This window comes from Xiphophorus couchianus, chromosome 15 (genome assembly GCF_001444195.1).
Source record: "Xiphophorus couchianus chromosome 15, X_couchianus-1.0, whole genome shotgun sequence".
Classification (NCBI taxonomy): domain Eukaryota; kingdom Metazoa; phylum Chordata; class Actinopteri; order Cyprinodontiformes; family Poeciliidae; genus Xiphophorus; species Xiphophorus couchianus.
The window spans coordinates 8,737,020-8,764,298 of NC_040242.1; the positions used below are offsets into that span (position 1 = coordinate 8,737,020).

General features: G+C 38.0%; 1 protein-coding gene across 2 annotated transcripts; it reads right to left on the reverse strand.

Moving 5' to 3' along the window:
* Positions 1-26,484, reverse strand: lin28b (lin-28 homolog B (C. elegans)). 2 transcript variants are annotated; one of them, XM_028041203.1, is made up of 5 exons: positions 26,252-26,484; positions 25,385-25,587; positions 10,373-10,560; positions 7,833-8,160; positions 1-7,634 (listed from the first exon to the last, which is right to left on the reverse strand). In XM_028041203.1, exons 1-4 carry the CDS (start codon positions 26,259-26,261, stop codon positions 7,848-7,850), a joined length of 714 nt encoding a protein of 237 aa, XP_027897004.1. In that variant the 5' UTR covers positions 26,262-26,484; the 3' UTR covers positions 1-7,634; positions 7,833-7,847. The 2 variants fall into 2 exon arrangements, with proteins under 2 accessions (XP_027897004.1, XP_027897003.1); XM_028041202.1 differs by having other exon boundaries at positions 1-8,160.
* Between the last annotated feature and the right edge of the window lie 795 nt (positions 26,485-27,279).

Genomic DNA, 27,279 nt, shown 5'->3' on the forward strand with positions numbered 1-27,279 from the left:
TATACAGCAGACTTTTATTTCTTTTTGTACATCAGGCTTTTAAAAAATGCCACATTCTTCAGCACTGATTTGTTGAAATAACTATCTTCATAGCTACAATGTATTAATGAATTTGAATAACATTTTTGACGATGTGTAAAATCTAAAATGTCCTTTTTTTTTTTTTTACAACAAAACAGGCTTTGTTAGGCTACAAAATAATACCAGTTCACAGATGTATTGAGATACAGAATCTGAGATTTGTTTACTGATATCTGTACATCTTGGAGCAATAATGCATGCTTTATTGTTGTTGTGATTGTTTTATTTTCCAGTCAAGTGAAACGTTAAAGACATTTAAAAATCCAACTCGGACTTCACAGAAAAAACAAAAAAGCAGTAGACCAATAATGAGACTGAAATAATGTTTGAGGAACATTTTCCCAGTTCAAAAGCAGTCAGTGCTTTAATTTAACAGAAACGGAGCATAAAGACTCTGGACACAATGTAGAGATTAAAAACACCTACAAACATGGAAACAGTGAGGTTATTCATCAGTGCATAAAAGGATCTGCACTTGGCTGAATTTAAAAAGGTCCCCAAGAGGTACAACGTTCGGCTACGGCTTTTACACAAACACTTCTGAAAGTAGGTTTATTACAATAAAAGACAAAAAGGAAGAGCATATTGTATCTAAACACAGATCGGCTGTCAACGGCAGCAGTTGAGGTATGTGAAGTCCAGTATATTTGTCCAGCAATTCCCTGCCCTGCATCATGTCTTTGTACATTCTGTCTGCCTATGGGCGTTTGGTAACTCACTGCTCTGGATATTTAAGTTTTTACATTTATCATCAAAAAATAAAAATATTCAAAGAATTTGAACTTATAAATTGGTGGTAGAGGCACAAAAAAAACATTTAGAGAATGCATTCATTCTCTATTTATCTGAAGTAAAATATTGTGACGTAGGTAAATTAAAATACTGTTTTCTCTTTTACAAGCGCTAACTTCCACTGGCTTTTATAGTTCTGGTGGACAAAATCGCACAAATGTTTTTAAAACAAAGAAAGTTATCTAAAAAAATTTACTTATAGATACTTAAAAATTTAATTGAATATTTTATGCATAACTGTATGATAACTTGCATTCATAGCTAAAATGTCATTAAGTGATGTTTAGAATGCCAAATAGGTGCCACTAGGTAGCCATTTTCAGCTCTACTGAGAAAACATTGCAATGAAATTAATCAAATAAAGATGGCCAGCTTAGTTTTATATACTGTATATATATACAGAAGCTAGTTTGGTGCCCAACTTTGTTACACAGAGATGCTGAGACAATAAGGACTTTTTGGGGGGTAAAATGTGGTCCAAACCTTAAAACATGCATTGTGCTGTTTGATGCATACAAAGTTGGGTTTACTCAGCAGTTTCCTGCTCTGCAATATTTTCTCTGGTCATATTGTAATTGATTATCTGATAAATACTGCTGTGTTTGTCTCGGGAGTCAGAACTCGTAGCTGGGAATGATGCCACACCCGAGTTGAGTGTGTTCTAGTTGCAAGTCAGAAAACCAGTGGGATTTAATAATTGCGTTGGTCCTACATACCACAAGCTATTAATTTGTCTTTGTTCATTTTAAGTGTTCAAACACATAAAAGAAAAAATATTTCAAATAGACATTTTACAGCACTATATATACACCACTGGTTTATTGAGATGTAAACAACACAAAAGTGCTAATAAATGGCTATATATCAGCAATTTTCACAACATTCTATGAATGTATTATATAAGGCTCGAGGCTGTTCCATGAGCTTTGACTATCCCAATCAATATCTTAACCTTAGGGGTTATACTTTTGACTCAAAACACTAAAAAAAAATCAACATTTCTAAGGTCAAAGGTCAAATGTTTTTCACACAAAATCTTCAAATCCAAATGAAGTGAGCTGCATGTCTAGACAGAAACTGAAGGTTCTTCTCCATCAATAGGCAATGACATAAGAAATGTCCAACAAATACAGCTAAAGAGTTATTTTAAAGGATTTGAAGAATTATTTCAGCCAGACAGAGGTGAGTTTAACACTGGGTCCTCTATCTTAGTGGTTTATAAAAATTACAAGGCAATAAATTTCACAAAATAATGAACCAATTCAAACGATCAAGGGCATTTTGGAGAAGAAGCACTATAAAGAATCCTAGCTATCTCAAATAAAACAAGATTTATTTGAGATAAAAGGGGCGTACTTTGCAAACAAAGAATTAAATAAATAATTTTCTTTACATTGCCAATGAGGACAAAGGCCTTTTTCTTGTAGCTTTGTAAAAAAAATAAAAATAAGAAATAGTTGTTGAGTATGATGCTCCTCAATGCAATTTCTTAAGCAAAAAACACAAAAAATTGCTTGGAATCCTTTAAACTTTTTCCTTGCTCTGTTGTGTCTTTAAATTTCATTTAACATCACCAGATCTTCATTTGCCATATGCAGAATCAACATTTTTTATGATTACATGTTTTATGCTTTTTAACGTCCACATAATTCAATACTTAAGGCAGTTGAGAAAATAGCAATGCATAAGAGGGAAAAAAAACTAAATCTGAAATGTCTTACACGTTATGCTGCCTTTAAAAATCACACATTGTTCATTTGTGCCAACAAATACATTAGTCAGTAGTTTCAGTGCTTTTTAATAGATATCCCCCTTCCCCTCCCCCCAACAGATTTCTTACAAATTTTTAACTTTTTTTGGCAAACCTAAATGTTTCAGATCCTCTATATAATAGATAAACATAACTGAAATAAATACAAAGTTAAGTTTTGAAATTTATTCAGTGGGAAAATATTTTCGCTTCTATGATGCCTTGCTGTGACATCCTAGACAGCAGCAACTGCCACTAAGTGTTTGCAAAGAATCTTTATTTTCTAGGCACACACTGCAGTCTAAGGTATCTCAATCACACTTTAACTAGTGTGATCGTCCATAAAGGTTATGGACGTTCCCATAACCTCCATTTTGTATTTCTGAATTGGAGTTGTTAGCATGCATTAGATCGTCATCCTGCTCTTGTAGGACATTCTTCTACAAGATCTTCTGGCAGAGATAAGAATTTATCCCCATTCAAACACTAAATCAGTTTTTTGTGACCTCCTGGATAAATGTTGGTGTGTTCTTGGAGTGATTTTTGTAGGCTGCCCCTCAACCCCAGGGAAGGTAAAATTTTCTTCTGCCTTTTCTCCATTTGCGAATCACAGGTCTGGCTGTTAACTACTGGAATCTCAAAGCACTAGAAATGGACACAAACTGATAGGTGTTAATGATTTTTTTCTCTTTTTTTTGCTCTTGAATTGTTTTAAATTGTGGCAGGATGTGATGATTTGTGAGATTGTACTTGTCATCAGACGGGTTCAGTTGTGGCCAGGGTGTGGCAGGAGAACCTGAACCAGAAAATGTAAATAATTACAGATATAGACATCCTTCCTTAATTCAATTTTTTGGGAAACTGCTGTCTGGATTTACTCTGCTAAGAAAATTGTGTTGATGATCTGAAACATTTAGATGTGAAAAACAAATCTAAAACCAGGAGTACAGGAGAGAGTTTTTCAAAGCACTGTAAACTGATCAAGATCAAATAATAAAGCGAACAATAACACTGGAAAATCATGTTTGTGTATACATCCAAGAGCTCATTTAAACAAGCTTTCTGTCCCATGTGCAGGTCCACTGGAACACAGTCATTTCTCAGTTGATTTTGAAGAGTAATACTGCTTTTATACGCAACGTTTAATCTCTTGAATTCAAAAACACTTTTAGGAATGTCACTAAATGAAAACAAATCACATTTAGTACAAAACCTATTGATTTTTAAGAGTAAATGTTATTGTCTCTAGTATATATAAAACAAATAAGCTTGCACGAATGTAATCATTAACATCAATTAGCAATATCTAACAGAAACAACTTTTGATTATCTTGAGCTGTGAAAATGGGTGACTAAGACCATTACCATGGAGCCTGCAAACAGGTAATAATATCTATTTGGTAACAAATCAAAGTGATAAAAACAAAAAACACAGGGAATCTTTGCTCAAGTGCAAATCTATTCTTCTTTTCGTTAGGCAAATCATCAAGTGGTTATAAAAAAAAACCAGTTACGATAAAATGCAAAGTCAAAAAAACAGTCGTAGTATCTTAAAAATGAGTTTCACAACCATGAAATATTACATTTGTGAATAGCTAGCCCAACAAGCTGAGGTAAACTCACTGCCTTTGTGCAAAGTAATGGTTGTTCACTCATTACTCGCAAATTTGAGATCTTGCGAAGGGTTTAGGAAAAGCGGCAAGTAAAAAGAAACCAACGGTAATAAATGACGGAGAAACAAGTGAAAAGCCACATCAGGGCTGATTTCTTAAAACCATCGGGACACAAAGTAATGATAATAAAAAAAACTGCATGGAGGAGGCATGCGACCTGGGAGAAGTTAAGGAGCTTGTCGAGGAATAGCGCTAATGAGGTAGGTTTTTTTTGTTGTTGCTGTAAACAAAAAAGCAATAGTTTTCCAGTAAGAAAAAAAATTATTAAATCTGGAAAGGAAGACGGGGAAATCTGTGGCAACACAAAAGACTGTCTAAGACGATTATTATACAGACTAAAAGTAATACAGCTCGATTAAACAATAACAACAACAAAAAACCCCAGAAACCAACAGCTATGTGTAACTCAGGAGGTAGTTGCTATCATCAGTACTTGAACTGGTTATATGTCTCTTCGCCATTGCTTAAGAGTTTGTGGAGTCCATCAGTGGATGATTCCCAAAAGAATAATAAACACTTCTTTGCTTTTTTTTTTCCTTTTTTTTTTTTTGGTTAATTCCCTGAGACGAGTTCATCATCCTGAGAGGAGCTGTGTGTAAAAATGTAAAAAATATGTCATACAAAAAGATGTTTCCATAGAGATTTAAGCATGAGTTGCAGTTTGGTCAACCACCGTTTTTTTGTTTTCTTTTTCTGTCAAGCTGCATTTGTTGTTTGATTTTCAACGCACTCACACATTCAAAGCTGTATATTATTTAGAAAACACTTTGCTGCACTTTCAGCAAGAAGCTGCTCTATTTCCGAAAAAGCAAGCACTTCAGTAAGTCTTAACTTTAAATGCCTTCAAGAAAAGGAAAAACAAGCAAACAAAAAAAGCCAAACCTCTTTGGTACAGAAATATACCAAAAAGGTTGGTTGTCTTTACAGAGCTTTTCAAAAGCCCACATGCCAGTTTGATATACTTGTACAAAGTTATTTGATTTGTCAGAACATTAAGATACAACTCCAAAGCGACCTTACGTGAACTTTGTGAGGAGTCGACTTCAGATGAGCTCTTTTCACATTCAGTATGGTCAGAGAAGAGTTGTTAGGGTCAGTAAGTGCCACTAAAGCCATGCTTGGGATTCAAGTTATACCGAAAGCCGTTATACCAATCCGTCCGGCTATTTCTCCCTCCATTGTTTTGAGACTGGAGCAGCAGCAGCAGCAGAGACGTCATCCCATCACCTGACTGGTGCTGACTGACAAACGCTAGGCACTGACGGATGAGGAAAATATGGTTCGACTTCACTGGAAAACATTTTTAAAAAAACACTAAGAGAGCAGACATTATCGACATTCACTTCCCGAAGGAAGAAGTTGTGAGGTATTATGTGAGTAAAGCAGCTATGGTAATGAGGTTATGCTAGAAACTACATCTTCAAGGTGAGTTTTGTGCTGTGACCATGCAGTACCTTGCAAATGTGTTATGCCCTTTAAACTTTGACACAACTTCAATGAATATCATTAGGCTTTTTTGTGAAAGGGCAGGAGTAAGACATATATATGGTTATCTAAGAATTTACAAAGTGTGATGTGTATTAGTATTCAGCCCCCCTTCAGTCTGACAACTCTCAAAAAATCTATCTTACAGAACTTGGAAGGATTTGATGGGAAAATGGATGGAGCCAAAATACGGGATAGTCCAGGAAAAAAAAACCCTGGATCCTTGAGGATCACCTTTCAACAAGACGACGCTTAACATACAGACAGAGCTCCTATCGTTCAGATCAAAGCATATTTGTGTGCTAGAACGGCCTAGTCAAAGACCAGAGCAAAATCAAGTTGAGAAACCGTGGCAAGCCAACTTCCTGATTATTCTTTTTTTTTCCATTGTCGTTAAAAATTAACAACATTCTCATACAGTTGGCCAAATAAATTGCTGGCATGCAGAAATTGACTGACTGGTACCTGAAAAATTATATTCCACCAAAAGTTCCGTCCAAGGAATCATTTGAAATTGGGACTTTCGAAACCAGACAATTCAAACACTGCATATTGCAATTCCCAATAGATATATTGTGTGGCTGCGACACACCACTAAAGACTTGCACCTTTAATCACAGCAAAAAGGATCGACTCAGGGGTGCTGGATACAAACACTCTGCAAATTTTTTTTTTTTTACTTATTAGACCTGAAATATCCCCCATTCTATGCTGGTCAAGCACATAAAATACCCAATAAATGTGCTGAGGCGTGCAGTTGTTACACAACAATCCATGTAAAAAGTTAAAGGGGTGTTAAAACTTTTGCAAGGGACTGTATAAACTAATCGGTCTGAGAAAGAGTGAAGTACAAAAATGGAATTGTCTACATAGAAAATGGGTAAAGAGGGAGAATTTTCACACACCACGATGTATCCCACGCACTTAAAACAGGGCTGTGCACCTATATCAGAGCCAAGTCTTTATATACGCTTACTTAATGTTAATATAATTTTAATTATATCTTGTAACTTTACATATATATATATATTAAAAACTACTTTAAACTAATTATGCAACAACCAAAATGGAAGTCTAATGATAAGGCCTTTACTTAAAATCTAAACTATTATCTAGACTAATTATATATTTGCCTTTTATAATATGCGTCTATCTGTGATAATAGGAAAACGGTGGAGTTTTAACAGCCATGATTCGCCCACGAAGAAGACAGTTCTCCAGTTTGACTATTCTGATTTCTTTCGGAGTATCGATGAAACGCACACACTCTCCCTCTTTGTTCTCAGTCTTGCACTTGCTCACACTTCAACAATCAGTTGGTCCAGCGATATGTATCGAGGGTTTTGAAGTGAGAGAAAACGTACTCTAGCAGCTCAGCAGCTTTTAAAACGACCCCTCAGGAATGCATTAAGTTTCCCCAAAAGATCTCTAGAAGCCAGGCTAAAAGTCCTGTGGGTCTGGATTATTACTTAGAGGAACTCAAGCTCTTAAGAGTTGTTCCCTAATCCATTTTAAAATGAGCTACCATGTGTGCTGTGAAGATGCAATCAGGATTTGTTTCTCTCTCTCTGAATGATTAGGCTTACAGTATAAAGTTGTGGCTTTCAGTTTGCAAAATAAGCAGGAAGGGGGCTTTTAAAATAGCCACCCTTCAGGTCCGAGGGGGAGCAGAAACAACACAGTCATCAAAACCTACACACAAATGACATTTCACCATTGAGCTGCACAGATTGAAACAAAGAATTATTCCCTGCAGTCACCTTTCCAGCAGTCGTTTCCATAGCTGCACCAGATGACTGCAAGTCAGTCGCACACATTCATGCACGTCCGTATCCCGCTGATCGCTGCCACAGCTGTGCTGGTTAGAAAAATAACACAATGAAAAATAAAAGAAATAATAATAATAATAATAATAAAAAAAAAACTCCCAATTTTTTATTTTTTTTTCACAAGTGTGAGGTAGACGAGGAGGAAGGGGGGCTTCAGGTAACCTTGACTGAAGGTAGACACGATGGTCAGAGGCTGTGTGTTGGGGGGAAAAAAAAGTTCACCTCGACAGAACATTTTCAGGATTTCCTCCACCTTTGGGTCCGTGAGCTGCGGTGTGTGTGTGGCTCCTCGGGTGACGAGGAGGACCCCTCCAGGGGAGACGAACCGGAGCGCTCTTCCTCCTCAGGGAGGCAGAGGTGAGGCCCCGTCCCTGAAGCGGAGGCCGAGGTAGACGCTTGTTGGTCCTGAGAGCCTGCGGCGGGTGCCAGCGCCTTGTGGGGACACTGGGCTACCATGTGAGTGATGCTCTGGCAGTAGTGGCATTTCTTTGGCTGGGGGGGCAGGCCACACTCCTTGGCATGGTGATCCAGACCTCCACAGTTATAACAGCTGCAAATGAAAGGAGAAAGAGGCAAATGAAAACAGTTACAGAATACACAGCGCTGACAAACGGTTTGAATTTTTAGTGAGTCTTTGGCAACCGCTAACAGCTTTGTATTCATCTCACCATCAATCCCTGCTCCTGTAGAAACACTAATCCAAAAATAAAATTTTCCACCTGCTATTACATGTGTCACCACAAGATGGGGGTATGTTGTTTTATTTTTCAGTTCTCTGCACAAATCTCTGTTCCTTGTTTTTGATTGACAATTGGTTGCCAAAAGATTAAAATCTATCCTTTAGGTATCCATACCAATCAACTTTTATTTTCTGTTGTGTCCGCTGATATACGCTCTGGACACTGTGTGCTTCTCATTTAGGGGAATGGTTTTGTTGTTGTCCCAATAATCTTAAACTACAATAATAACTAAGGAATCAAAACCCAGCTTTCTTAACAAGAAAGCCGTAATGTAGGGCTTGCCGTGGTGGCGTAGTGGTTAGCGCGACCCATATTTGGAGGCCTTGAGTCCTCGACGCGGCCGTCGCGGGTTCGACTCCCGGACCCGACGATATTTGCCGCATGTCTTCCCCCCTCTCCTTCCCCGTTTCCTGTCAGCCTACTGTCATATAAGGGACACTAGAGCCCACAAAAGACCCCTGGAGGGGTAAAAAAAAAAAGCTGTAATGTAAGCTGCACCAAATGGATAGCTTAATAAAAAGGCAGTTGCAAATATGTATTTTTAGCACTTCACTAGAAGCAATAAGGAACTCATTCATTCATTGATTCAGTTCTTCTAAGATATTCTACTGACTAATATGGATTTTTTTGGTTGTTAATCATTTTTGACCCGATGAAGCCAAAGCAGTTTGACACATGTGATAGTATTTCTTTTTATCTATAAATATGAGTAACACCAACACTGGTTCATGAGGTACAATGTTTTTGCACCACCACAGTAAATCCTTGGGAGCAAAAGATTTAAACACTTTAAAAAGAAAAAATACAAATAGACAAATGTGTCAGTAAAATAGGGTCAGAAAAACTAAAAACCTTGTCCTTTGACTGAACATTTCATCAATCACCGACACGTTTAGCCATGACTCACTATTAGTGATGTATTAAACAAAAACCCTTCACATGGAGACTATAATAATAGAATATAATTTACTGAGGTAAGGAAAGTCTATTTTGCTCAGATGCATTTCCAAAAGAGATTTTCTCTTCACCAAATAACACGTGAGACAATATTTGTCAGATAACAGCATTTGTTCAAATCCTAACGCAAATAGACTGCCTGAGCAGAGGTCTGAAGGGTTGGAGTGTTGTTATACACTATCAGGGCCAGCAGGGGTCAGAGTGGCATCACTTTCAAAACTGCTGGGGGACTGAGCATGCCCAATAACGCCAATTACGTCACAGTCATCTACCTGCCATCTATGAATCCAACACCGGCTCCTTCCAGCCTTGCTAAAAGTTTGACACTTGACCCAACTCTGGATCAATTATCCCAAATAAGCTGAATTATTCAGCTGTGTAAAACAATCATGGAGTCTCCTCTCAGATACAGTTCCTGGTTGTCCAACAACAGTGTTTATGTTCTAAATTTCAAAAGGAGCACAACAATACTCCAGGTGTTTTCTGGTAACAAAGCGTGGTAGGGCTGGGTTTTAAAATGCAAATGAATCCTTAAAACAATACAGTTGCGTATAGCGGTCGTGGAATGAAAGCGCTCTCGTTTTCCTCAGAGGACAGGGAACACACTTACCTCTAACCGCCAGGGGTTTTCAAGGAGCCAAGGTGTCAAGGTGCCTTTCACACATTTGAGCATATCATTCTTTAGGTTGTTACTGATGACGACGAAACAAACGAGCAATAGAGGCACCGCCTATTCGCAATCACACTCGCAAATGTAGGAGCTGGCAAATTGATTTAAAACAGCGCCTATGGCAGACGAAGAGTCCTATTCATTTTCATATTACACTACACAATAACCATGGCAACAGGCATGTACATTGGCAGGTTGAATAGAGTTAATCTATACTCTCAGCCTACTCAGAAAGGGCTGGATGCTTCAAGATGTACATTTGTGAACTCCCACTTTACTACAGCCGTCTTTCACACACATACATTCAGATTTCCTCAGATGTGCTTCTACTGGGTGGCCTAATTACATTTCCACAGGTATATGATATATGGAATCATTTCATTTTTAATGCTTACCGATCTCCCTTTGGTTTACGTTTCAGGAGTGGAACCTTCCCTTTAGGTCTCCTCTCACTGCCCGCACAAGGTCCTCCACCAGGTCCGGTCACCCGCAGGGACTCCAGGCCCTTAGAAGACTTCTTGTAGATGAACTCCACCTGCTCACCCTCCTTTAAGCTGCGAAAACCCTCCATCACCAGTTTGCTCTGTTGGGAAATATAGAATAAATAAATAAATAACATAGTTCTCTATATGAACGTGAAAAACGCTGTTAGCTGAAATGCAACGCACGGGGTTTTTGCATTATATTCATGGATCCCTAATGCAGCACAAGAAGAAATGCGACAATCAGTAGCCAGACATGAGAATTGGCCATTTTTTCCTAGAGCGGCTCTGATCGTTGACATTCATTTCCATTAAAAAAGGGGGGGGGACTCCCACCATTTTCAGTGTAAGAACAAATTGAATATTACAGACAATTTCATCAAATTTCATACAAATCAAATTCATCTTCTGATCCCTTCCTTTTCTGCTTGATTGAAAAGGACTAACTCTATCAAAGAATTACCTGCAGCATTTTTTTTTTTTTTACTCTTTTCTGAGTTATAATCTTTTGGATTTTTCGAGCTGTTATCTTTATGTAATTTTCTTCCTTTTTTCTGACAAAGTGCATCCCTAGAAAATTGAACATCATCAGGATGGTCATTTATTTAAAAAAAGAAATAAATAAGCAATTCAGATTTAGATTTGTTGGAACCATAATGAATAATGTATTTAACTTTGCTTTTTTCGCTTCGTCTTGGAAAACTGACAAAAACTATTTAGGTTCAGAGAGCACATTTGTCTTTTCCTATACAAAATATGACTATTGATTGGTTTCATGTTGCATCCACCGTTGCCTCAGAGTTCCAGAAGCCTCCACACCCACTGGGGCAAATTTAACACCTATATATTGAGCGGTCGCCATATATATTGTAACTGTGAACAAACAGCTCTCCAATTTACACTTCCCAAATCCAACTTTGGAAACTTTTCACAGAACATCAGCACCAATAAACAAAATAAATATTACTATGTGGGATTTTTCACACTGTCACATAAAGGAAAAAACATCCAGCAAAACAACGTGAAACATGGCGAGACAAAGACCTTTTTCCTCAAGCATGCTATATGAACATAACATGACTTTTTGTGTGCAGCGTGTCCTTGGTGTTCTCTTTTTATCTACTTTTGCAGAGATGCCACTTCCTATTCCTTCTGCACCCTCAAAAGATACAAGTCATGCTGCCGTGCCATCATTTCCCTTTAACACATTCGCCATCCGTCTTTTCTACATGATCCCAGTTATTGATTTAGTTACTGCACAGCAGACAGTGATTTATGTCTCGTTGATCGCGACAGAAGCGGCAGCTTATAGGCACTGTATCCATGACCTTCACAAATCGAGGCGAACCCTGCAGATCCCGGCATAGGTAAACACACACACACCCCCACACGAGCGTGCAGCGTGCAACAGCAAGCCTGCAACTTGCTATACATCAAGGGGCTATAAATAACAAATGCAGGTTATCTGTAAAAGCAATGCCTGCTAAAGAGACAGATGTGTAGGAGACAGGAAAAAGAAAGAAAGAAAACAAGTAATGAAGAGTTCTGAACAAATCAAATGTAGAACTGTAGAGGCAGGAGAGAGAAAATGTGCCCAGCAGCTTTTTTTCCCCCCCCTCAAGTCTGCTGCAGTTGCAGGAAGCTAAAGGTGATCTATAGGAGTCTTGTATGCACAAATGAATATATACGGGAGGAAAAAAATGTCAATGTATACAACAAAGAGAAGAGAGTGCAAAGAAGCTCGGTGGATGAACCCTCTGCAGTTTCATTTTCAGTTGAGAACCAATGAAAGAATGACTTAGTTTTCATTTTTTTATAAGGCAGCGTAGGAGTCTTATTCATTAAATCCTATTGATTAAAAGAAATCTATGAAATGTGTGAAACGTCTATCACAATATTTGCTCTTTGATCTTGACCACTATTCCAAAAGTGTCGGTGAAAACCTTTTAATTTCTTTATCATTTTGATTAATTATTTAAGACTAAACTAAATAATAATTTAAAGGTCTGGAGGTTTATGAAGTAAGAAAGAACCAAAAAGAGTACACAATTATACAGATACAATGTACAGCTAACCCCCAATTATTTAGGTTTAAAGTAATCTTTTGATTTTTAGCAGCCCGTTTCTTCTGACTGGAACTAATATTAATGTTTTGGAGTGGCCCAGCCAAAGTCCTGAATTCAATCTGAATCTGTGGCGGATCTAAAGATTACAAAGAAACCTCCCAACTTCAAATACTTGGAACTGAAGACAAATTAGCAAAATACCACTGGGACCATGAAATTCAGCACTTATTACTATAGTAAAAATAGATTCGTCCACCAATTATTGAGAAGGGTGTAAACTATTTTTGACATACCAACTCTTAATGAAATGTGAATAAAAAAAGATAACTCATGTTTTCAAAATCTACACTTCTTATATCATCTTTTAGAGGAATGTCTTGTTTTCAATCACAAACAAACAGTTGGTTAAATAAAAGAAAAACAACAACATAACTTTTCCAGGGATAGGAATAATTTTAACCCCAGCTATACTTTGTATTTTATACAAGTTTTATGTTTACATTTTTCAAGCTTTGCCAGTGATGGGAGTTTCATTGTAGCTATGCCAAATAAATATTAACAGTATTTATTTGTTCGCGCCAATATTAAGCAAACAAGTAAAATAATAATAAAATATTTTTAAAAATTTATTTCAGCTTTCCACTCTAAAATAAAAAAGTTTAAAGCTAAAGACTGTGTTTATGTTTATGCAATTCAACATTTGAAAAATTTTAAGAACTATATAAAGAAATATTTTCCTTTACTCTGATATTTTAGGTGAATTTTTTAAAATACATAAGCTAAGTGGTAAAACTTTACCAACAGAGGGAGGATAAATATTAAACAATAATAAAATCCTACTTGTTTTAACTATTCTAACTAAATTATTCTTTTTCTTTTTATAACTGATATAGTTGTATTTACAATATTATAAAAATCAAATTACACTTAGATGGTCTATGATTTGAATGTTTCTCTTTTTGCTTATGTTATTGAGCTTAACAGGCCATACTTTTCTACAAATCAAATTGAAATGATAAAAAAAGACATTCCTTTCAGATCTTTTTATCATTTTTAAGCAATGTAAATATTTCTGCTTATAAAACATAATTTACAAGCGACGAGGTCACAAAAGCAAATGATAATCACAACAGCAACAAATAGTTTTAAATGATGAGAGAAAATTGTGGAATTTACATAAGTATCCAAAAAAATAAAAATAAAAAATTATGCAACTCCAGTTTAATTTAATTTGATGCATTTTTTTTCCAGAAACAACTGTTTCTTTACACTCATCAACTTTAAAGCTATTCTGTCTTCTTGGAGGCTTTGCGTATTTGACGCAGCTCATCCATTCCTGTTGTTCAGGTATTGAGCTCTGAGGAAGTGAAGGAGGATCAGGAAATGGAAATGAGCGAGAGCAACAGTTCTGCAGCGCAGATGCAAGGGATGGAATAAAACAGAAGGGACAGTGAGTCACAAACGAGAGTGTGTGGCTTCAACCAACTGACACCGATCAAACTGGCCGTCATAATAATTATTATCATTATTGTTATAAGGATGATAATCATTTTTACTTGTTTAACATTAGATACTTTTACTGTGAATAGATATTAAATGTAGTAGAAAAAAAATAAGAGCATATGTTACATTAGTCATTTATTTTAATATTTCATATCATATACGAATAAATTTGTACAAAAAATAAATAAATAATTTCCTATTGTTATTTTAAAACGAAAAACAAATTTTCTAAGGAAAACGAAAAAAGGACATTTAATAATCAACATTATAGTTTTTGTCTTTTTTTATATGTAGACAAACAAACTTATTTTTTGCTATAATCTTATTATATATATATATATATATATATATATATATATATATATATATATATATATATATATATATATATTAGCTGGCAATACAACTAAAAACAAAAATATATATATATTTTTTTTTTTAAATCAATTTCATTATTGCCATCAATAAACTAAGCCAATGACCAAAAGGCATTCTTTCAGCGGAAATCTATGAAACGGGAGCAAAAACTTGAGCCCATCCCCCCACAAAACACTGAGAATCATGATGAATAATCATCGACCAGTCCCCAGACTGTGGCACAAGAGTATTTCCTCTTCCTCTCCTCCCTTCATTCACCAAGCAGTTTCTTTCTTCAGGTCAAAGTTGAGTGGCGCATCTCGCAGTCCAGCCCCCCGACCCCCCTTTTCTATACTCCTAAATTCCCACAAGACACCAGCAAGGAAGCCACACAACCCCTTTTGTTCTGCAGCAATGCAGGAAAACACACACACAAATCATTAAATAGGAAGTAGCATCATCGTCACGTCTCGCAGCATGCACTTGCAGCAGCACATGTAGTGAATTCTGCCGCTAATGCAGAGTACGCATACGTTAGTGAACGCAGGAAAAGAGAAAAAGAAGAAGAAAAAAAAATTGGAGTAATCCGAGTTCCCTCCTCTCGCTTGACCTGTCGGGTGTCCTGACCCGTATCAGTTTGTGCAAAGAGGTCAGCAGAGGGCATGACCGAGGAGAGGGAGAGAAAAAAAAACCAAGGAGAACATGAAAGGCAGAGCGATTGGGAAAATACAGAATGTGGGAGTGGCCTGCAGGGGAAAATCTGCAATGGTGGTAGTGGGGGTAAGGGAAATACCTCAACCACATTCTGTTGAGTTCCAACGGAGGAGCAACTTTTGATGCAGATTATATTTGGTAGGTTAAATAACCAGACTTGACTGGAAACTTCACTGCTCAATAACAGAAATCCTGGGGATAGTCATCTTAAATCAATCCAGTACCAACCCCCATACCTTACTAAAGGCCAATTCAGCACTCTGTTCTCATACGTTCAGTTGCCAGCTAACGCTATTTTGAAATTTACCTAGTAATAAAACATATCAAAATCCAAGTTCAACAATTTAATTTTCAAGAAATTAAAGAGAGATCAGTTTGTTTATGTTAGATCACCATGAGGTACACAGACAAGCTACACTTGCTTATGGCTGTAATTCAGTGGAATTACAAATGAACAATGAACAAATGAATTGATACCTACAAGAGGAAAAGGAAGAGAACTATTTTAGGGAATAAAACATCCTCCGGGATATTGATAGAGCGGAACAGAGAACAAAAGAAAAGATCTTCGGACCCCCTACCTATAAATCCAATTAACAAAATAGACCATAAACAAATAAAGCAAATTCATAAGGCTTAAAATCTATGCAGGCCGGCATGAAATAGATAAATAACAAAGCATTTTGTTACCGTGGGTGACTCATTTGGATTTGTTAACAATGCTGACAGCTTTTGAAGTAACAGAATAAAAACCCCTGATAACACTATGTACTAGTAATAGTGCTTTCCAGTCTGAGTGAAATCAGAATAAGAGCTAAAACATCTTTGCAAGATTCGGATGAATTATGCAGGATAACGGTATGCAAAGTCATTGCTAATGAAATGAGGCTGACATCTCACACAAGCAGCCGCGGGTTAAAGTAATTAATAAACATCCAAATATTTTTTTCTTTTGATATATTTAATACACTACAATCCATACACTGTTTATCTCAGCGTGTCCAGATTTAATTCACTTAGCACCTGACTAGTGACTAACCGATCGGAAACACAAAAGTCTGAATTTTTTCCTTCTCGGTGCGGAGGACATTACTGAATTATTTTCAGACACTCTGAGATAAAATCAAACGTAGCACAAAGATGTAACAATCTATTTAAAAGGAAACTGCAGCTCCTGCATGTTGAGACAAGAAAAATGTCTCACCAAGGCTGCAGGAAAGTGGGCGAGAGAGAGACTTAAAGCTGATAAAGGGAAGACTAAATGAAGTACGACAAAGCAGATTTGTTTAACCTTTTTTTGAGTTTCCAACCTCTGGTTTGTTGTGGTGGATTAAGAAAGGCTGTCAGCCTTTTAAAAATCTCAGCTCACTAACAAATACAAATGGAGACTTTTAGAAATGCCACCTGTCAAAACGGCTAATATGAGAGACTAAAGGCAGCTGAAAATGCAAACTCACTCTTTTTGCACTTCTTTTTGATTTTGTCTTTATTTTAAAATCTTGTTTTACTTCTCTCTTACACAGCACTATGGCATGAAATAGTTTTGGACAGCAGGAAAGTTCAAACAAAATGTTTCCAATTCTGTTCTTGCATCTTGTCTTGTGGCTCTAAAAGATAAATCCGACTCAACCAAAATCTGCATTGGCACAAAACTTTTACAGTACTAGAAATAATTGGTTACACAATTTTGATCTCATCTCTGTCATTACCAAATTTTCTTAAAAAATAAAAATAAATTGCTGAAATAGTGCTGCACAAAAGCTGCTGTAGTGTCGATTATTCCAGCGTATTTTCTTGGGTATTATTATCTACGTTCCTTGATGTCGTAGGTCAAACACTTCTGCAGACCTGATTATCATCGTTTTAGGTAAAGGGAATCTTAGCTGATGCCTCTAATGAAGGGGAGAGGACAAAGTGTTCACTTTGTCCTCCACCCTATACCCGACTAAAATCCCTTCAATCAGGAGTATAAAATGTTTTGCACATTTTCTCTTTTACATTGCATGCAACTGATACGTTGCTGCCGTCATCAATACAGAATATGTGCTTTCCTTGAATGGATATCCTTCTATGGCTCTATGTGAGTGTGGGGGTGTGTATGTGTGTGTATAGGAAGAAGCCTGTGATCAATATATATACTCTGACATCCTGGATAGAAATAGCTCTCCTTTTCATCAGGCGGCCCTCGTCATCACTAGGCCCAGCAATCAATACAGGAAGCTGTAACGTGAGGGGATGTGGAAACAGAGAGAGAGGGAGCAAAGGAGACCCACCATCCTCCAACTGCCTCTCTCCAGGGCGACCGACACTTTTGCAATGGCTAATTACGGGATGCTTTGAGTCAGAGGTGGCCCACGAGGTGCTGCTCTCTGAATTAAGAGGACAGGGATTGTGTAAAAAGGTGAGAGTGAGGGAGATGGTGATCAGCGTGCGGCGTGGGGCCATTAGGCAGCTTTTTACGCGCAGGAAATTCCAAGCAGACAAAGCTGGGTGAGACCATCTCAGACGGACGTCTCTCAGCGCGACGTATATCAGCCACGGCAGAAAGAAGATGGGAGAGGCGGAAAAAAATGTACAGACACATAAAAGCAGCAGTGAAAACCACCAACAGAGCAACTCTCCTGATGCAGAGTCCTCCTCAACACGTTGTCATTAGTGGCCCTGACCCTTGAACCCGGCCCAACCCCCATCAAACACTTAAAAGCCTTCACGTCTCCCCTGCCTCAAATTAACAACATCCAACACCCCCTGATTATGACTGGAGCAAATATTTGATCTGGGCCAGGAAGCACTACATCATCTCGGTACGTTTATCAGCATGAGAGGGGGAAATGAACCCTACTAAGGTGACTGGTGATAAAACACACAGACACTGCTAACTGCACCTAATCAAACAATGCAGACCAGCTGCAGAAAAAACCCCCAAACATAATCTGCTTTGATCAGACAAAACTACAGTAGCTGCTTGATTCATAATTTTTTAAGATGTTGATGACTGGATTATTTGATAAATTAAAACATTAATCTGATTAGGTCATTTTAAGTTAAGCATAGTCTGAATCAGCCAAATGGATGACTACAGCATCCATGATGATGGATCAAACAGCAAATTTTTAGAAGAGATTGGATGATCAGAAGTAATTGTTATAGATAGATGATATGATTGTAGATGTTTTCTCTGCACACAAAACTGACAAAATGATAACTCATTTATTTGAGTCCTTATTGTGACTTATAGTTAAATAATAAAATGTCCTTTTCTTAAAGAACTCAAATTATTTTCCCATTTTGACCCATTAATAATTTAAGATCAACAGCAGAAAAAATGTGATTTACTTTAAATAAGTTATTTATTTTAAAGGATTTCATTATTTTAAAATTTTATATTTACTTTGAAATAAATATTACATTTATTACCTGTGGTATGTATTGCCCGACGGTCCGTCAGTGTTGTATGTGCCAATTATCTTGTCAATAATTCACCATTTCTCATGTTAATTAAGTGATTCAATTAAAGTACAATTATTTACTAATTTATTTAGTTTTATTTATTTTTTGTATTTATTTATTGTGTGGTTATGCATATATCCTGTCAACAGGATTCTGTCCCACAGGAATACTTAATAAACTGATTTGTTTCAAGTTATTTGTTTCTTTTATTTTGTTTACATTTATTCATTTATTTACTTATATGCTGTGCTTAATTGTCTTGTGTAGAAATTTGCAATTTAGCGCAAAATATAACACTATTCAGCTCATTTTTATTTGCAGTCACATAAAAGTAAAAATTTCTTAAAGCCTTTATTTCCAAAAAGCTGATTTTGAAGAATAAAGAATGTTATTTTTTGCTAGAAGAGAATTTGGATTCATTAACAAAGCACATTTAGAGGAAAAAAACAAATACTAGCCAGTAACAAAAAAAAACAACAAATAAAACAGTTCTGTTAGTTGCACCTACCTTTTTTTTCTTCTGAATAAATTAAGCAGATTGTGGTGAATGTGCAAGCGATGATCAGAATTTTATCAGCCACATTGCAATTGCACAATTAATTGTTAATTGTCAGTGGCCTCGTGCTAAAACAAGCCAGATTTCTTTGTAATTTTCTTACACTTTACTATGCCTTGACAAAACCATAATTCACACTGACAAATCACAGAAATGTTATTTATTTATGTTTTAGATTTCTTTAATTAAATTTGTTTAAAGTAAAAAGTTTAAACACAACCAAAATCGGCTCACATAATCAGCTGTCTTTGTGTATTAAATGAACTGTGACCCGTCTGAAGTCCTAGTCCTCCCCTAACCCCCACCCTCCTCTCAGCCCCACCCCCGGTGCCACTGTTCCAATTACCAATCATCTCCGCTGCATGTGGCCAGCTCCTCAAAAGGAAGTCACGTGACCACTTTTTCTTCTTCTGCCTCCCCCCCCCCAAACATAGAGAAGAGAAGGGTGGGTTGGAGCCGGTGTGGCAGCAGGAGACATAAAGCCTGACACTGGCTATCTGAAGGCAGAGATGGGTGGGGTCTGCATGCCAAACGGTGACACAGACCAGAGGTTAATCTCACTAGGGGCCCACTTTAACCTCACTCTCTCGAGTGCTGTAACATCTTACAACCCTTTTGCATCAATAACAGAAACACACTTATAAATTAAACACACACACTAGGGAGATTTCAGGCACGAACTGTTCAAAGTTTCAAAACGATAGCAGATTAAGGGCAAGTGTCTCTTTGCCACACACCCCAGAACTCTCTCTTAACTTTTTGTCTTTAAAAAAAAAAAAAAAAAAAATTCTCTCTTTAGAAGAACGCCCGAGGAGAAAACACCTCGAATGTGGCTGCGGGGCATAAACCACACACATTCACACAGAGGAGAAATGTTCTATCCAGACAGAGAAATAAAAGTATGACAAATCTGAGAGATATCAGGGAGTAAAGATGCCTAATTGCTCCTTCTTCCTAAAAAGAGAAGTGATCGTATGGACGGGAGCGCTGATGAGGAGGCCTCCCAGGAGGAGAACTCGTGGTGGGGGCGTAGGACCCTAACATACACACACACGCACTCACACACACTCGGCCTCCCTTTCTTACCTCCTGCTCCTGCGCTCACTCATCTTTTCCCGAGCTCACACTCATGTTTTTCCTCCACAACCCACCGCTAGCGCCCTCCCTTCCCAAACCAGCACCACCACCCCTCACCCACACGTAGGTTTCCCTCAGCCCTCCTCTTTCCCTCTCCAGAGGAAACTCCTCCTCTCACTCCCCCTCTTTCTCCTTGTCCCCCCTTCCCACCATTCTTAACGTAACTCTCTCTCTCTCCTCTGTATATACATATAGCCAATCTTTTGCAGTTAAACATTTCTTCAGCTGTTTCTATTTTGTTTGCTTTCAAACAGAACGTTGCGGCAAAATGATAAGAAAATTGCATGTCATCCATGTCAAACAAAAATGTCTCTAGATATATTAACCTCCTTGCGGACATTAGATCAATATCTCTGTATTTCTTTTTTTTTTTTTTTGCCTAAATACAGATCTCAAATCAAATTTTGAAAGAAAAAAAAAACACAAATTGACATTTTTTTATCGATTTCTCTCCTCTACCTGTAGAAATCATGGAAGCAGCTTTAGGCTGCTGGCGAAGCAGACAGAGAGGGAGGAGAAGCAGAAGAAAATGAATGACTGTCTTAATGAGGGTGCATGTGAATCCTTTGCAAATAAACGAGCTGTTTTGCATTCAATATGATGATTTGCTTATGAATGCATATTGTCTTCCCTTTGTGTGAGATGACAGATGTGTTCTTGTAAACACATAGCTGGAGACTTTGGGATGGAAATGCATTAGTGTGAAGACACAATTCATTGCGGACTTGTTAATTTACCTAAAAAGTGGTAATTAGCTTTTTTGTTTTTAAATGGGCAAAAATACATGTGGAAAAAATAAACCCATACGAGATCTTATATTGCTGTGATGCTTCTCTCGGTGACTTTAATTGGTTTTGCAAGAATGCGGATTTATGGCATAATTTATCAGAAAATACCCTGCTGAAATCAAAAAAGATGACTCAAAATTGCATAAAACTAGCTTTGCAGCATTTACTAAAAAAAACGTCACATGAAAGACGAATTTTGAAAGAGAGCATTTTTCGAAAGAGATCATTGTTTTACTCTCAGCACAACAAAATAGAATAGAATAGAATTACTTTATTCATCCCAGCAAGGAAATTATTTCGCAGTTACAGCAGCATAGAGACAAGACACACAACAACCACTGAGTAGCAATTGTAGACAAAATAAAAATAAAATAAAATATAACATGCTGTCAATATAAAAAGCAGCTTAGAGCAGTCCTTGCAAAGATTCAAAAAATGCAGATATGTATATGTAAATATATGTACAGCAAGTGTGCCACAGTGCAGTTGTGCGAAATTGGACTGATTAGTGCAGAACAATGATTTAGCTTTTATTGTACAGTGAGATGGCATGTGGCAGGAAGGATTTCCTGTATCTGTCCCTACGACAGCGGAGCTGGAGCAGCCTATGTGAGAAGGTGCTCCGCTGTCTGTCCACTATGTGGTGGAGAGGGTGCTGAAATATCTGTCAATGAAATTGATCAAAATGTTTAAAACAAACTGAGGGCTTTAAAATGGCGAGTATGACATGTCCCTAACCAGCCAGTTTTTTACCCATTTATATCCCACAGTTTATACAGTCCTACAGAAATACACTGATTCAGGCAGATTATATGCAACACCTACTCAGCTCTTAAGCCTGTTTCCTTCACTGTTCCACACCTGATCCATCTCTAAAGCATCCGAAAGAGTCAAGAAAGAAAGGAGTCCACAGTATTCAAGTACTTGTGGTCTACTATGTCAATAAAAGCAGCAAGACAATCAATAAAGAATATGGTGGTGAAGTAATCCACTTTGGATTAAACAAAAAACAAAATTCATTTATAAATGGACTGAATGTTTGAAGTTTACAATTTCATGTGTATATAATTGTACATCCTACACAGTGAAGGACACATGAACTGGACATATGTGCACCTCAGGTAGACTGCATTGTTTTACTTTCATTGTAACAACATGATCAGTTTCTCACTCATTTGTTATAATTGTGGTGCCTATCTGCAGCGGTCAGTTGTGCATAAATTAGTGAAATCACTTCTGTCTAAATGTGTTGCAAGTTGTAAATGAATGTTTGTGAATCAGTAAAATAGCAATGGTGTTCCAAAATGGCCGTATGTGGAAGCCCTGAAACCAGCTAACAGTTTTAAAAGGACAATTTTATAGTGTCTTTTGAGTTTGATTTTTTACCTAACTTTTAGTTTTTAAGATTGTTTATTCTTAATTGAACATTTGTTTCATTTTTTAAATTCTAACACAGAGTCATTTTACTGGTTAAAGTGAATTCACTTCAGTTTTATCCTTTAAAACAAACACTAAGCAGAGAATGGCAACTCCCAACATATCACCTACATAGCAGCAGAAATGCAGACCGAGTATGGAACAGGAAGCTCTACCAAGGTCAAAAAATGATACAGAAAAGAAAGAGAAAAAAATTCTCTTGCAAAAAAAAATAAATAAAAATGTTTAGTCTAGTGACTGGCAAGCTGTAAAAGTAAAAAAACAAAAAAAAAACAGTATAACAATAGCAAACTTATCTGCAGTGGTGGATTTTGATGCAGATGATATGACCTTCAGGGCTTCCCATTCAGGGCTCCCTCAGATGACGACGCAAAAGTAAAGGAAAAAAAAAAAACAGCATTTCTGACACTTGGTTTTTGGTGTAGGAGCAACCTCAGACTGAAGCAACTATGAATACTGGAATACAAAGATGACTCCAAATTGGAGTATTTTAAAACAAACTGATTATTTTAATAGACAGCTCATATTTGGGAAATCTGCTTGTAAAAAAGAAATGCATGATTCTTAGCTTTCTCAAACAGATCGTTAAAATCTCTCCTTAAAGGAGAAATAGTGGGAATCCGCCCAGGGAAGCATTCATCCATGTACCACCACTGCTGAACTGACCAGAACCCAAATCGGTCTGTTCCAAAGACACAAAGGTTTGATGCACTCGCCAGTGATAAAAACATATTTCGAAGCTTGTTTGTATTTGTATATTTGGTGAAACCTAAACAGAAATAAAAAGAAGACATAATGTGTTTTTAGAATCTAATATGTTATCAAAGCCCTAAGAAAGCAGAAAAAGAGGTTAAATTCTAGGAGAAATGAGCATAGATGAGGAGAAGATCACATTTCTAAAGCACTGTAGCTTCACTGCTTAAAAAACCTTTATCAAACAGAATAATCATAAACTTAGGTTCAGTTATGTTTCTAAAAACACCTGAAATCTCATTTTAAGTTAGAAAATTGCTCTTTATCAATCAATGAATTTTTCTTAGTCTTTTACTCCAGCTGCATATAGTAAAATTGAAAAAACTAAAAGGATTGTACAATTTTTTTTTGTTTAATTTACATTAATTTAAAACCTAAATCTAAGCAGAGAGCTCCCACATCATACCCTTCATTGTTTTAATGGAAAGCTGTTAACATACGCCACTGTCTCATTCCATTCTTTGTGAAATGGAATTTTAAGATTTTAACATAAGCAGTATGTCTACCGCTCAGGGTAAAATCTCATCAGGGGTGGAACAAAAAAAGTAGACATTTATTTAAAACCTTTATTATATTTATAAAAATACACAAAACAACTTTATCCAAGCTTTGTTACATTTCCACTTGTTAAATGGAAAAATCCTAATTTGTCTCGTTACCTGAATGTATCATAGCATCTTACGTACTACATATGTGCGTATAGGCACATTGTGGAAATCCACAATGCCATTGCAAAATTTGACATTGAAAATTTGTGGAATTACTGAGATTCTTTGTCTACTAAATAAATGGTAAAGATATTTATGTCTAGCAGAAAAAGAGGAGCAGTACACTGAACATCATCACTGATGAGGAAGTTAAGAGGACAGTCACAATATAATTGTAAACCACACATTCCTGATGAAACACTGTATGGAATTAACAAGAGAAAAGCAATTCAGAAAAGCATTTTACAAGTTTTTTTTGTTTTTTTAACTAAATATAATTTAAAAAATCTTGAATAACGAGGCAAGGGAAGCTCAATTAACGGTAAGTGGCTGGGAAATGAGTTTTCAATATGGACAATATGGCTTTCTGCCAGGGGCCACCATTTGTTTTTGTTTTTTTGTTGGTTTGTTTTAAGGTGATTATTGTTATTGCCTAAATAAATCAGTGGCCCCAATTTGGCTGCTCCTTTGAAAACTTTCTGCAGGAACCTCTTTAGGGGTAATTAGTTGTGTGTGGGGCAAAAAAGATGGGGCTTGCCCAGGGCCTTATTCAAGCCAGAACCGCCACTGATTTGTGGGCTTTCAGGATCCTACGTGAGTGTATATATTTTATATCACTGCCAAAACCGTGACCCTCTTTCCCCGACCAGTTTAGCTCAACGTCCCCTGAAGCCCACAACAACTACAGGACAGAGTGTCCAAAGAAACGGCGAACATGAATCTCCTTATATCCCTTTACAGGACCGTAAAAAAATAAAATAAAATGTCCGAGTTAACGGGGTAGGAAGAGTGTGGAAAGAGTCGAAAACAAGGCCTCTGAATGAACTCCGTAGCCTCCACAATAAATCAACAGAGCAACATGTGGTGGAAAAGCGAGCCTGGCTTCATGCGTTTCAGAAAGCTCCTCGTTAAATCACACAAAATCCTACAACAAAAGCAACAGCAGCAGAGAATAGTAGACCAAAAGAGTCAATGTGAGGGCGTCAAGTTAAGACTATAAAGCAAAAAAAAAAAAAAAAAAGCGGAGACACATGCTCGCCGACATGTTAGCAGGCTGGCTGGGTGACAAGCGAGCTCTGCTGTCCATTAAGGGCCAAAGTGTGAAACTAACCGTGTCACAGCCACACAACTCTTCTTCCCTTCCCCTCGCAGGGCTGCAGAGAGGGAAGCAGGCAAGGAGGGGAGGAGGGAGCTGGTCGCATGTGGCCCAAAGAGGAAACTTAACGTGTTTTTTTTTTGTGTGTGTTTTTTCCAAGCCCGTGGACAACGTGTGATTACACAGTAACATGTTGGGCAATGTAAAACATCCGGATGATACAATGTAACAAGCAACTGGCTCTCTGTGTGGAGAAACACCCCCTACCCCCTCTCACCCACCGTCCCTCATTTCGGGCATAAATCAAACTGATCACCATCACAGATCAGCTATTTAATTATTTAATTGCTTCCCGACTTACTTGGTGGACGAAAACATCCAGAGGCGGGTCGACCGGGCTCCCCGCGCTGTTCGTCATTGATATAAATCCAAAGCCCATCCGGACGTTGAACCACTTGCAGAAGCCCGATCCGGACAGGACCTGGGCTCGAGTCCTCTCCTCCTGCTCGGTGAACTTGGCGGGGTCTTCTCGGCCAGCGCCACCGCCACCTTTACCCGGCCCTCCTGGAAACACACACAGAAAGCTGCGGGGTTAGAGAGGGATCTCCCCCGGCTTGCATACCGCTTTACATAAGTTGCATTAAAAAAGAAAAGAAAGAAAGAAAAAGGAAAGGAAGAAATCAAACTTAGAAGCGGGGATTCCCCTATAACTTGCAATGTGAAGTTCACGGGCGGTAGAACATTTCTAAACTGATATCTCCTGACCACCAATGCTGTGTATGTGTCGTGACCCCTGGAAAAGTTGTTACTCCGTGACAGATGAGTGCATCCACTGCTGCATCGTGCACAGGCATGCTCTGTAACTTGTGGAGGGGGGCTTTTCTGTCCTGTCGTGCATCTACAACCCAGTTCCTGCTGTGGAGTTGTAAAGGGGGAGGGAAAAAAAGGCAGGTGTACACATGGGTTCATCGAGCTTTTTTTTTTTCTTTTACTACACGGCTACGCTCCAACAATGCGCGTATCTTAACGCAGCCAAACATGGTTAGATACGGTGCTCGGCAAGGGGCGGTTCAGGTTTTCCTCTGTTTTAGTAGCTTTGCAACAATAATCACACTGCACCTTGCCTCCTTGCCCCCTCACCATCTTCGCTCGCATTAAAGAGCAGAAAAATATTTTTAAGGGAAGAGGAGGAGGGGGGGGGGGAAATTCATAATAATTGCAGAATAACCTTCGGCCATGTTTCCCCGCGGACCCAATGCGCCCAAGATGCGATAGAGAAGCTTCCTCTGCGAAAACGGGCTGCGGTCGTCACCATTAATCCGACATCCTCGATCCCGTCGGTCGCCAGTTTGGCTCGCATGGTACGGCGTGCTTTCTGCCTTTTGATATTTTTGTCATGTCTTTCTCTCTTCCCTCCAATCCCTTCCTCACTCACACCACCTCTGTTCTCGCTCTATTCCCCCCCTCCCTCACTCCTCCTCACTGCTCTCTCTCTGCCTCTCTCTCTCTCTCCCTCCTTCGCTCTCATTCGCTCTCCTACTGGCTGTGCCCGTTCCCGTAGTGAGAACACGTGACTTTGTCAATTATATGCTTTCTTGTTTCTAATTTCTGCTCCCACCAATGAAGGCAACAGGACAAAATCCATAACAGCCTTCATGAAGTAATCACGCACATTCCAGGTAAGAAAGATACTGTTTGCATCACCCCCCCTTCCTGTATCATAAATGGGCTGGTGTGGCAACCATGAGCCTATTATGCACTCAGATTAGATTAGATGATTAGATGGGATTAAATTATGCTTTGATGAATGCTGCGGGGTAATTGGGTGGTGATGGCAACAAGAAAAACAAGAAAAAAAACAAGGAACAATTCAGAACCAAAAGCAAATGATAATGCTAATGACATGTGGCAATTAGCCTGAGCCTGGTCACCTGTACCAAGACTGACAGAGGTTTAAAAAAAAAGTTAAAATGTGCAGCCACACTGCTCATGTGCAATAAAGGCAAGTACAGAGGGGTTTTTCAGCGTTTCCACCTGTTGCAGCACGCTGAAAAGTCAGCTGGCTGAAAGAAGGCTACTGAATGTTTCCACCGCCCAGAAGAAAGACAGATGTTTCTGTGCGAAATGGTTTCTGTATGTGGAAAACACAACAGAAACCAAAGAGTGGAGAATAGAGCCGTGTGGGAACACTCCTCTCAAATCTGTTGCTCCACACTGCCTTGTCAGCTTTCTGAATGTAGGCTTGACTTACAAGAA